At 41.6% G+C, this 12,946-nt stretch overlaps 1 protein-coding gene across 2 annotated transcripts in view; it reads right to left on the reverse strand.

The window, feature by feature from the left end:
• STK32B (serine/threonine kinase 32B) overlaps positions 1 to 12,946 on the reverse strand; it is a gene marked incomplete at its 3' end in the record, with an annotated part of 355,734 nt that overhangs the window by 41,557 nt on the left and 301,231 nt on the right. The window contains exon 6 of one of the 2 annotated variants that reach the window (XM_082629842.1): positions 8,344 to 8,433. The exons of the other annotated variant lie outside the window; for it this stretch is intronic. Coding sequence (XP_082485968.1) covers positions 8,344 to 8,433 — 90 coding nt within the window. The remainder of the gene's footprint in view (positions 1 to 8,343; positions 8,434 to 12,946) is intronic. 2 annotated transcript variants of the gene reach the window in all.

A 12,946-nucleotide genomic window follows, 5' to 3' on the forward strand; every position in this document is an offset into this window, starting at 1 on the left:
GTGAGAGGCCCGCGTACTGCAAAAACAAGAACAACAACAACAACAAAAAAGCCACATAACTTTTCTTGAACTCACTAGTGTGAAATTTAAGAAAAGACGGGGGCCTTCAAGAAGCTTTGGGTTGTGAATACTGGCTTACCTTGGGAAGAGCATGGGAAGAAAATAGGGCTGCCATAGAAGAGAGTAAGGAGACAAATTAAGATGCTTAATTTAACTGAATTGCTGAAGGTCGTATAAGAACTTAAGTGAGAGAATAGAACTATTGTTTGTCCAGATACTCACTACTCACAGACTCCTCTCTACATACCCTCACTGGGTACTCATGACAAAGACTGGGCACAAAGCCTTTTCCTTCTATGAAAAGGCAAAGGGTAGAAAAGCCAAAATAATTTTAAAAAGAAGAAAAAAGTTGAAGGACTCTCACTACCTGATCCGAGTATTATTATGAAGTGAAAGGAAAAGTATGAGATTAGTCAGAGAATAAACAAATAGATCAATGGAACAGAATAGAATCCAGAAACAGACCCATACATTTATGGCCAATTGAGTTTTGATGAAGTTGCAAAGCCAGTGCAATAGAGAAAGAATCGTCTTTTCAACAAATGCTGGATGGAACAATTGGACAGCCCTTGTAAATCAATGAAAATTCACAACATATTCAAAAGTGAACTCAAAATGGACTATAGTTCCAAATGTAAAACCCAAAAGTATAAAACTTCTACAGAAAACAAGCAGAAAATCTTTGTGACCTCATGTGAGGGAGGAAAAGATGTTTAGAATGACACCCTGTACATGATCAATAAATGAAAAATAAAAAATTGGACTTCATTTGAATTTAAAACATCTGCTTTTAAAAAGATGCTATTAAGGTAACAGAAAGACAAGCCACTGACTGGTGAAAATATTTGCAAATATATCTGGTAAAAGACTTATAACCAGAATATATAAAGAATTATCAGAACTTAATAATAAAAAACAGATGACCCAATAAATTAATGGGCAATGATTTGAACAGATACTTCACAGAGAAGGTATGTGGATGGCAAATAAGCAAATGAAACTATATTCAACAGTCTGTCAGTTTCTTAAAAAGTTAAATGTACATTTACATATGACCCAACAATCCCACTTCTATGTAATTATTCTAGGGAAGTAGAAACTTAAGTTTATATACAAACCTGTATGCAAATAGCTTATTTATAATTTTGTAAAACTGGAAACAACTCAAATGCCGTACAACTGGTGAATGGATAAACCAAACGTGTATATTCATCCAAAGGATTTCTACTCAGAAATCAAAAGGAAAGCTACTGATCCACACAACATGGCAAAACCTCAAATGCATTATTCTAAGTAAAAAAGCCAGATTCAAAAGTTTGTAGAAATATGACTCTGTTTTTGTGACTTTCTGGAATAGTCAAAACTATAGGGATAGAAAACTGATCACTGGTTGCCAGGAACTGGGATGAGGGAATCTTGGAGGTGATGGAACTGTTTCCCTGTCTTCATTATGGTGGATTAATTTACTCGATTACACTAAAAGAGTGCATTTTACTGCATGAAAGTTGTTCCTCAAAAATAAGCATCTCGAACTATATATTTATCAGTTCAATGATTTGCAAAGTGATTGTCTCCCTCACAAACAGCCAAACTGATGAGGGCAGGAATATTGCCTATTTGTTCACAGATGTGTTTTCAGCCCGTAGAAAACTGCCTGGCAGGTGGAAGGTGCTCAATAAATCTCTGCTGGATGGATGAATAGATGGATGGATGGATGGATGGATGGATGGATGGATGGATGGATGGATTGGCAGGTTCTCAGGAAAGATATTGGGCCCTGGAGCCTCACTGGCCTGGGTCTGAATGCTGGCTCTGTCACTTACTCTGGCACAGGGGTAGCAAACTTTACTTCCTTTAGCCTCCATCATTTCTACAAGGAAAGTACAAGCATGGCCATGGTGCCTCCACAGCCACCTGTGTTTGCTCACTGGGGAAAGGAACTCACATATGGTGAGTACCGACAGGGCACCGGCCCAATGATCTCCCAAGTCACCCCCCCCCCACAGCTGACCCAGCTCCTATCATGAATTAGGATTTGGTTGGGGTCTCTTTCCCCAATTAGACTGCAAACTCCATAAGGCAAGGGAATGTCAGATTTGGCTCTGGGTTCCCAGGGCTTAACATATACTAAATAGTCTGAATAATGATAACAGCAACAATATAATATCAGTTACCAGTCTGATGCATCTACACTTGACTTTATGTTATGTACTTTCCATAGTTACATCATGAAATCCTCACAAACAATCTACTAAGGCAGATTGCATAACCATTAATCCCATTTCTCAGATGAGGACACTGTCGGGTCCCGTGATTTGACCTTCACCATGCTGGGCAGTTTAAGTGTATTATGTTGGCTAATGGGATTTGCCTAAGTTCACCCAGCCTCTAAGTGGAAGACACCCAAATCACCCCACGCTGAAGCCCACACTTCATCGAGACCCATTTCTGGCAAGCCCGATTGCCCATTTTCTTCTCCAAGGCCACCCATGAGGCCAATCCCGTGAGTCTCCGGCATTGGCCTTGCCACTGGTTCCGTGGCCCTTATCATGGCATTCAAGACCCTGGTACTTTGGCCTGTTTCGTCTCTCCCTCTCACCTCCTCTTGTTCTACAAACTATAAAAAAATGGGAGTGCTAGGGTCTCCCAGCCCACCATGCTGCATCTCTCCTCTACGCCTTTGCACGGACTGAAATGACCTTTCCTTATTCTCGCCTGGCAGGTGAGCTCTGAGCACACCCTGAGATTTTAACTCCTCAGATGGTCCCATTCTGGGGACTCCATCTTGACAGGGACCTGCTTAAATCCAGGCCTGCACAGCTCTCTGCCCCACAGATGTTGAGCCCCTTTGGCCCCGGAGAGCATGACTCACCCCTGTGCCCCAGTGCCTAACTCTGAGCCTCACACCTCTGAAACACTGTATTTGCTGAAAGAACACTCAGCTCTTCATTTCACCTCAGATGAATAAACTCTGAAGCCCCGGGAGGCTGCTGGAACATTTCTGACTTCTAATCTGGCACGTTTCAGAGAGTATTTTTTACTCTGTTGGTGAATTCCATCTGCTCTTTTAATGAATGAGAATTCAGTACTATGCAAATATTTCTTCTGGGGGGGCTTCCCTGGTGGCGCAGTGGTTGCGAGTCCGCCTGCTGATGCAGGGGACACGGGTTCGTGCCCTGGTCCGGGAGGATCCCACATGCCGCGGAGCGGCTGGGCCCGTGGGCCATGGCCACTGGGCCTGTGCATCCGGAGCCTGTGCTCCGCAACGGGAGAGGCCACAACAGTGAGAGGCCACCGTACCACAAAAAAAAAAAAAAAAAAAAACCCACAAATATTTCTTCTGGGATCATCCTTCGTGAGCAACCTTTGGGAGCTTACTCATCAGCCCGCTCCCTGAATCCATGTTTGGAACATTCTGGGAACTTGTTATTGGGCCTTTGAACTGAACAGCTCAAGTGAATGAAATCAACAAACCTGCCACTTGATAGCAGGAATTTATAGCCCTGGGAACTGCAGGATGTGACCTGAATGAGAGAGTTTCCCTCTCACCCCCATTTTCCCCACTAACATCCCACTGCTTGGCACTGCCAACCCCTACAGTCTCTGAAAATATTTCCATTTGGTAAATCAGCTGTGCTCTCTAAATCCCATAAAAATCTCTCCTGTGCATTCGTTCACTAATTCAGGACTGAAGCTCCTTTAATTAGAAGGACACCAGAAGCCCTGAATCCTAGGTACAGCTGGGACAATACAGTTTTTTCTTGTCTGAGAAATGTGGCTTTCTGATACAAGAACTCAGTGTCAAAAAGGCAGCTTGGTACAGTGGCAAAAGGATGGACTTCAGAAGCAACATAAGTGCCCATCGACAGATGAATGGATAAAGAAGATGAAGTACATATACATGATGGAATACTATTCAGCCATAAAAACAAATGAAATAATGCCATTTGCAGCAACATGGATGGACCTAGAGATTATCATACTAAGTGAAGTAAGCCAGACAGAGAAAGACAAATATCACATGATATCACTTATACATGAAATCTAAAAAAATGATACAAATGAAGTTATTCACAAAACAGAAGTAGACTCACAGACATAGAAAACAAACTATGGTTACCAAAGGGGGGGGGGGAAGGGATAAGTTAGGAGTTTGGGATTAAAATATACACACTACTACATATAAAACAGATAACCAACAAGGACCTATTATATAGTACAGTGAACTCTCCTCAATATCTTGTAATAACCTATAATGGAAGAGAATGTAAAAAAAGAATATATATATTTATACATATATATACATACACATATATATAAAATGAATCACTTTGCTGTACACCTGAAACTAACCCAATGACTGTAAATCAACTCTATTTCAATAAAAATTTTTTTAAAAAGCATGGACTTCGGACCCAAATAGACATGGCTTCAAATTCTGGCTCCATCACTTGCCAGCTGTGTGACTCTGGGCAGGTTAGCTAACCTCTATGGGCCTCAGGTTACTCATATATAAAATGAAAGAGATGTAGAATCCTCATGTGGATCTTCTGGGGATTAAATGTAATGACAGACATCTGGTAGGGTCAAAATACATGTTGGTTTTCTTCTCCTTTTTGACAGTGGGGCCTCTGGGTCAACCCTGGTCTGCTTCCCCAGAGGCTGAGAGCCAGGACAGAGCTGCGTCAGAGATGAGTGGGAAACCAGAGCATGAGGCTGAGGTAGTCCAGGAAAGTCTGCTATGAACAGTGGCAAAGTAGGGGCAGAAAGGTCAGGGTTGGGAGAACATTGTCTTCAATTTCTCCAGTGGTCCAGAATCTACTTTCCTAGAGATCAATTTGCTTTTTGGAAATAGCCTCAAGACAGTGGGAACTAATTTATAGGATTATAGAGGTGGCTCCAATTGGGAGATTCTTCTCTTATGTCACCTCTCTCCTCCATCCTCCCTCTGGAGATGATGACTCCTCCGGCCTCTACCTGCCCCTTCTGGCAAAATGCTCCTGGGCTTAGAATTGGTGTTCTTCTTTCCTGTGTACTCCCTGGGGGGATCCTGTCACTGCCGTGGCTTTGCTGCATCTCCGTGCCAGTAACTCCCGATGCACAGATGGAGTCCACATCACTCTCCAGTTGCTTGGAGTACATCTGAATGTCTTGAAGTTCCTACAGACCTCACTTTCAAATTCATCCTTCCCACCATCCCACACACCTGCTCCTCCTGCGGTGTTCCCTGCACAGTGGTCATCACTGTAATCCCCTCTACTGCTTGATTCAGAGGCCTGGAGGCAGCCTTATCCCCTCCTTCACTGCCATTCTCCATCTCCATGTCTGATCTCTGTTGAATCTTAAAGCAGGGACCTCCTTGGATAGAACTGCCCCAGTTCTGGATCCTTCTGGAATGGGATTTCAGAAAGATGGTCAACAGTGAAAGCCTTATTAAGGTCTGTATTCAGTATCCCAAGGGGATTCTCTGAAATGGACAGACCCACTCATTGTATACCCTCTGGTGTTCACACTGACCTGGGTCTGCTCTCACCACCAAGGTCAAATTGCGTAGGTCTCCCGACCTCTCTCAGCCCATTTCCTCAACTGTAAAATGGGAATAAATGATTGCACCTACTTCATGTTTGTGAGGATTAAATAAGGTTATGGATGGAATGTCTGGCACATACATAGTAAATACTAAAAAGTATTGGTTTTACCGTTATTTATTGCCAAACTTCATTTATGTAATCTATTTAGTAAGTTAAAGATGAAGGACACAAGGAGTCCATTCCTTGTGGGAGACGATGACATAGATTTTGAATCTCCACAATCCACCTATAAACAATGGCAGAGAAGATAAATAGCTAAACCAAAAACCATGGGCAATATTTACTACAAAGCTAGGTTGTCCCCCCCAGACCCCAAATAATAAGCAGGTGGGAACAAAACAGCAACAGTGACAAGCCCTCCATGGCAGTGATTTCTGTACAGAAGGAAACAAAGAAAAAAATAACACAGCCTATGATGGACCCGAGGACAGGGAACTTCAAAATAGTGAGCAGACATTGACTGGGAGGCACAGCTGACCAGTCTGAGAATAGCAGCTGAAACTGGGAGGGGACTTGTCCAGACCCATCTCAGGTGAGTGAAAAGGGCCCTTGTTAAGTTTTGCAGGAGCTGGAGAGTCTGGGACACAAAATCGCTTTAATCAATCCAGCCAGAGCTCCCATCTAGGAAAGATCCCAGGGAGAAACTGTTGGGAGTGAAATCAAAACCGAGCAGGAAGGGGGCCCCTCAGACCAAAAAAGAGGAGGTCCGGATAGAAGTGGGCAAGTGGAAGTGGGCAAGGAAATCCCAGGTAGCAAGCTGCCTTGGGATGTGACATGTCACTTAAACAACAGAAGAGGCAAGTCTGTTAGAAAAGCTACCCTAAGCCACACCATCTTATAAAGGTTCAGGAAAACTAATATTATGTGAAAATGAGCAACAGAAAAGTATCAAAGTCAAATTCCATGTCAAGTTACGAGAGAAAGGAGAATAAAGAGCAGAACAACACTGTACAAGGAAAGCACCTCAGAAAAGACAGTGTGGTGGATTGTTTGATAAATGGTTCCCCAATGAATCAGGCTGTCTGGTATCCGTGACCAGTACAGTCCCCTCCCATGTGGTCCCTGGTCTTCGTCATGTGACTTGCTTTGTCCAGTTGGACATCAGGAAATGTGAAGCAAGCAGAGCCTTGATAGGCACATAGAAGTTGGGTTCTCCTTCCTGAAACCGCTGCCACCATGTGAGCAAGCTCTCTCTAGTCCCCTTGATATGAAAGACCACGTAAAGAGAGGGGCCCATTTATCTCAGCTGTCCTGGCTGACCCAGCAGCTGAATGAGTGAGCACAACAAAAACCAGCAGAAGAACCACTCAATCAAGTGGCAGATAAAAAGGAACGAAACTGAGTTATTTGTAGTGAGGTGGATGGACCTAGAGACTGTCATACAGAGCGAAGTAAGTCAGAAAGAGAAGAACAAATACCGTATGCTAACACATATATATGGAATCTAAAACAAAAAAAGAAAAAAAAATGGTCAGAAGAACCTAGGGGTAAGACGGGAATAAAGACACAGACCTACTAGAGAATGGACTTGAGGATACAGGGAGGGGGAAGGGTAATCTGGGACAAAGTGAGAGAGTGGCATGGACATATATACACTACCAAACGTAAAATAGGTAGCTAGTGAGAGGCAGCCGCAAAGCACAGGGAGATCAGCTCAGTGCTTTGTGACCATGTAGAGGGGTGGGATAGGGAGGGTGGGAGGGAGGGAGATGCAAGAGGGAAGAGATATGGAGACATATGTATATGTGTGACTGATTCACTCTGTTGTAAAGCAGAGGCTGACACACCATTGTAAAGCAATTATACTCCAATAAAGATGTTAAAAAAAAATCAAGTGGCAGAATTGTGATAATACAATTGTTATTGTTCTAAGCCACTAGGTTTTGACATGGTTTGTTATATAGCAATTGACAACTAATATAGACATTAAGAATTAATAACTATATAGACATTTAAAAATTATGCAAGATATGAAGGAACCCATAAATTACAATTTAAATACTCAGAAATCTGGCAGAAGAACTCAGGAAAAAAATTAGAAACAAAGGGAAATTATTTCAGAAATAAATACTTCACTAAAAAGTACACGAAGCAAATAAATGCAACAGAGAATGCTTTAAAATAAAGAGAAAGAAAAAAATGATAAAAAATTTAAACATAGGATGAAAGAGATAAGGAAGATTTGAAAATGGCAAATATTGAAGACTGCCAAAGAAGACCCAATATTCAGATAATAGGCATCCTTAACAAAGAAGAAGTAAAGGTAAAGAATGTGTACTAAAAAAAATGACATTTCCATGAAAAGTCCTAAAGAAAAACCAACCTGAAACCACATTGCAAGAGCACTGTGTACCTAAGAATATAGATCCAAAATGACCAACACCAAAATTGTATTCTGGCAACACTACTGGACTTTAAGGAAAAAGAAGAAGGGTTTGTTGTTTACTTGTTTGTTTGTTTTTCCCTAAGCTGGAGCCAACCTTTCTGGCTGAGTAGGAGTTCTCTAGAAAACACAGGAGGAGATGGTCTTCCTGGCAGGGGAGACAGCTTAGGTAAGGGCCAAAGGTGTGAGAGAGCACGGCACATACTGAGCATGGTTTGGGGTCTGGTGAGGGGATGGGAGGTGGGTGAGGGAGGGGTGAGATGAAGCAGGAGAGGAATGCTGAGGCCTGAGGGGATCTGGAATACTCACCCATGTAGGGCTTGGTCCCGGCCATGGAGGAAGCCTTTTCTGTGCCTTTCACAACCGTCGCTATATTGAAGTCTGTGATGTGAACATGTCCTGGAGATAGAGAATCCGAAACCACAGTTAGCAAGAGCTGCAGGCAGCTGGGTTATTTCCTTGTCTGATTTAAAGCTGTGGTCTGCAAAGCGGTGGGTGGGGCAGGAAGAAAATATTAGAACTTTTATTTACATTAGTATTTTAACTGATACTTTAGAAGTGCCTATTTTGGGCAGCATCATTTACAGTAGCCAAGCTATGGAAACAACCTAAGTGTCCATCAACAGTCAAATGGATCAAGGTGTGGTATGTGTATACAATGGAATTTATTCAGCCCTGAGAAAGAAGGACATCCTGCCATTTGGGACAACAAGGATGGATCTTGAGGGCATTATGTTAAGTGAGAAGTCAGAGAGAGAAGGACAAATACTGCATGGTCTCACTTGTATGTGGAATCTAAAAAAAAAAGTTGAACTCATAGAAACAGAGAGTAGAAAAGTGGTTGCTAGGGGTTGGGGGAGGGGGAAATAGGGAAAGGCTGGTAAAAGGATAAAAACCTTCAGCTCTAAGATGAATAAGGTTTGAGGATAATGCAAAACATGGTGACTATAGTTGATAACACTGTATTGTATAATTAAGATTTGCTAAGATAGTAGAACTCAAATATGCTCACCCTCCAAAAAATAGATACATATACATATATAAATATGTGAGGTGAAAAAAAATCTATTTTATACGCAGGTTTTATAATGTGAATTTTGGTGGTACATGCATATTATTTATAAATAAACAAATATGTTGAAGACATAATGAAATTTTTATGGATTAAAGTTTAGCAGCACAGGTCCAGAGAGTGAAGGCTCCTGATAAATAAATGAGACAGGAGAGTCCAGACTCCCTCTCTCAGGAAAGCAGTGGGTTGGGAGAGGGTGCATGGAGAGAGGATTCTCATGCCCTGAAGACACCCTTGTTCTGCTGTCTGTCTGCTCTGGTCAGCGGGGGCCTTAGTACTGTACCTGATGAATTGAGTAGGGAGGGGGCTTGGGGGTTGAGACCACCTTCCATCCAGCCTAAAGTAACGACAGCAGATGGGACGTGGGTGTTGAAGAACCCTGAGAGGGAAGGAAGAGGGACAGAAAAGGTAGGAGACAAGGAGATGTGGGGATAAAGGGGAAAAGAAAGAAAGTGACAGAAAGAGGGTGAGAGGTGAGAAGGAGGAAAATCCAAAATAGTGAGTACTGGCTCTCTGGGGAATTTGGAACATAAAATAAAACCAGCTCTGTCCATCAATGGATGAATGGATAGAGAAGAGGTACAATGGGTGTAGATATACAATGGGATAGTACTCAGCCATAAAAAAGAATGACATTTTGCCATTTGCAGCAACATGGATGGACTTGAAGGGCATTATGCTAAATGAAATAAGTCAGACAGAGAAAGACAAAAACTTTATGATATCACTAATACGTGGGATCTAAAAAATACAACAAGCTAGTGAATAAAACAAAAAAGCAGCAGACTCACAGATGTATAGAATAAACTAGTGGCCACCAGAGGGGAGAGGGAAGGGGTAGGGGATAAAAAAAAGGGTTATTGTGGGATTATAGGAAATCATGTGTGTGAAACTTTTGAAAACTGTAAAGCACTACAGAATTTTTAAAACACATAAAGTAACATAAAATCAGCTCTGAGACCCTTGAATACCTGATATAAATGCAATCACTTGTCTTTCTGTTTGTCATCACATCATCTTGTAAAAATGGTTGGATCTTCACCAAATCTGAGAGCTGTGTTTGGGATGGTGGGGCTTAAATACATAGGTGGGTGGCATACACAAAGTTGGGACGTTGGGAGAGCCTGGAGGGCACCTCCAAGAGATGGACAGACCCCCACTAGAGCAGGTGCAGAGGCCTGCTGAGAGGCTCGTGCCTGATGTGATCAGCCGTGGTGGACAGAAAAAGCACCAGTGGTGTCGTGTGCAAATCCCAAATCTCAGGCTCAACAGCCAGCACCCATGTGTGACTAAGCTGCTCTGCCAGATGCTCTGTCCAGCGCCCCCGGGTGAGATGCAGCAGGAGGTACTCAGTGATGATCTGTAGTACCCTTCAGCTGCTTGTGGATGAAGCTTAAGTCACCCAGCCAGGCCTTTGTTGGGAACCCTTTCTGGCCAGACACACAGTGTCCCCACCCAGGTAGCATCTCTAGAACATATCCAGTCTGCTCCAGCCTCTGGGGCTGGGATGAGCATCCCTCCCATTCAGCCATCCATGGTCCTATCTGCAGAGAGGCAGTGCAGTGCAGTAGTTGGGTGTCCAGACTCTGAGACAGGCTGCCTTGGTCTGGGTCTCAGCTTTGTTGTGACCAGCTGTGTGACCTTGGGCAAATAATCTCCCTGAGCCTTGGTTTTCTCATCTGTAAAATGGGGATGATGATAACAAAATATCCATCTCAGAGGGCTGTTGGGAGGAGTCAGGGAGTTAATACATATGAAATGGTTAGAGCACACTGACACACATGAAGTAGGGAATTTCGTATTAGCATTTACTCTTAGCAGTACTGTCCTGCCAAGGCGTGGCTCCAATCCCCTCTCCAGCTAGGGCCAGTCCACTCCTGCATCCTCTATTGCCTCATTTTTAATACTAACAAACAAGTAAATTCACAGTCCTGTTTTCCACTGTGAGGTATGTGAAGGTAGGTGGACATCTGAGTCATTTCTGCACCCCACACCTGGACAGTTCCAAGCACAGCAGCACGACTGGGAGGGAATTCTGGAATCTTCAAATATGGATTTTATTTGGTTTTCTTTCATTTCTCCTCCTCTTAAAATTTTTTAACATTTGCATTATGAAAGTAAAGCCAGCTCATTATAATAAATCACAGAATACAAACATGTGTTTGAATCTCTCCTTTCCCTGCCATATAACCACCCTGATTCATACAGCTCCTCCATTATTTCTCCCTTCACTTATGCAAACGTATATCCACATATGTTAGGACTTTGGTTTTGTTCTTACAATAAAGAGCTCAATACTCCATGGGTCATTCTAAGAGTCACTTTTGCATTTAACCATGTATTGTGGACATATTTCCAAATCAATATACGTAGGTCTGCCTATGAGATCCACAATCCCTACCTCCATTCGAAATCCATTGTTTTGTTTTGTTGTAATTCATTTAGTGATAAAATCTGACCTGGAAGTCCTCTTCATAGTTTTTTAAATTTATTTTTAAAAATAAATTTATTTATTTTATTTTATTTATTTTTGCTGCGTTGGGTCTTCATTGTTGTGCGCGGGCTCTCTCTAATTGTGGCGAGCAGTGGCTTCTCTTGTTGTGGAGCACGGGCTCTAGGCACATGGGCTTCCGTAGTTGCAGCGTGTGGGCTCAGTAGTTGTGGCGCATGGGCTTAGTTGCTCCACGGCATGTGGGATCTTCCTGGACGAGGGCTCGAACCTGTGTCCCCTGCATTGGCAGGCAGATTCTTAACCACTGCACCACCAGGGAAGCCCTTCATAGTTTTATTTATTCTACTTAGGGTGAAAAGTCATGTTTTGCTACAGAAATATTTATATATTTGATTACAAGATGCTCTCCAAGCCTTGCTACATAGTATACAGTACATATTACATAATATACAGCATGTATTATTTTAAAATATTATTATATGTTATGTTAGACACATTATTTTCATATTATTATGATATATATTACTTAATACAAGTATATATTTAAGTCTGAAAATATCTGAATTATGAAACCATATCTGGCCCCAAGAGTTTCAGATAAGAAATTGTGGACCTGTATTTGCAGAGTATTCCATATATGGTTATACCATATTTTATTCAACAATTCTCCTATTATGGCACTCAGGTTGTTTCCAGTTTTGTTTGCTTAATTGTTTGTCTTGTTCTTATAAAATACGCAGCAGTAGTATTCTTGAACTTAGCTTTACATATTGGTACTTTTATTTTGACTGGATAAATTCCCAGAAGTGGAAGTATGTAGTTAAAGGGTATGCATTTTATGTTCCCAAAACTTACAATTTATGGTACTATAAACAGAATATGAGTGTGTATTTCTCTGCACTTTTACTAGCACTGTTATCAATAATTTTACTTATTGGCTATTATCAATAATGGTGATGAAATGTTATTTCAGTGATGATGCAGCTGCATAGTTTTCATGTGCCAGTATCCCTGCGAACTGCCTATCTAGAATATTGGTCAATTTTCAGTCAGAGCTCCTTGACTATTCAATACATTTACCCTTTTCTCTGGTCCATCTACTGCAAATATCTTCTTCTAGATTATTGCTTTTCTTTTGACTTTGTTTATAGTATCTCTTCCATATGAAAGTTTAAAGAATTCAAACAATATATTATTTTTATAGTTTCTGAGTATTATTTTTCTTATAACTTCCCAGTTTCCAGAAACCAATTCTACCCTCAAGATTTTACATATTCCTCAATATTTTCTTATAATATATATATAATTTATATTTTATATCAATATTTAAATCTCCCAACCATATGGATTATATTTTTCTATATGGTATGATACAGATTCTGATTTTA

The sequence above is a fragment of the Mesoplodon mirus genome (genome assembly GCF_964341445.2).
Source record: "Mesoplodon mirus genome assembly, chromosome: 2".
In the NCBI taxonomy this organism is placed as follows: domain Eukaryota; kingdom Metazoa; phylum Chordata; class Mammalia; order Artiodactyla; family Ziphiidae; genus Mesoplodon; species Mesoplodon mirus.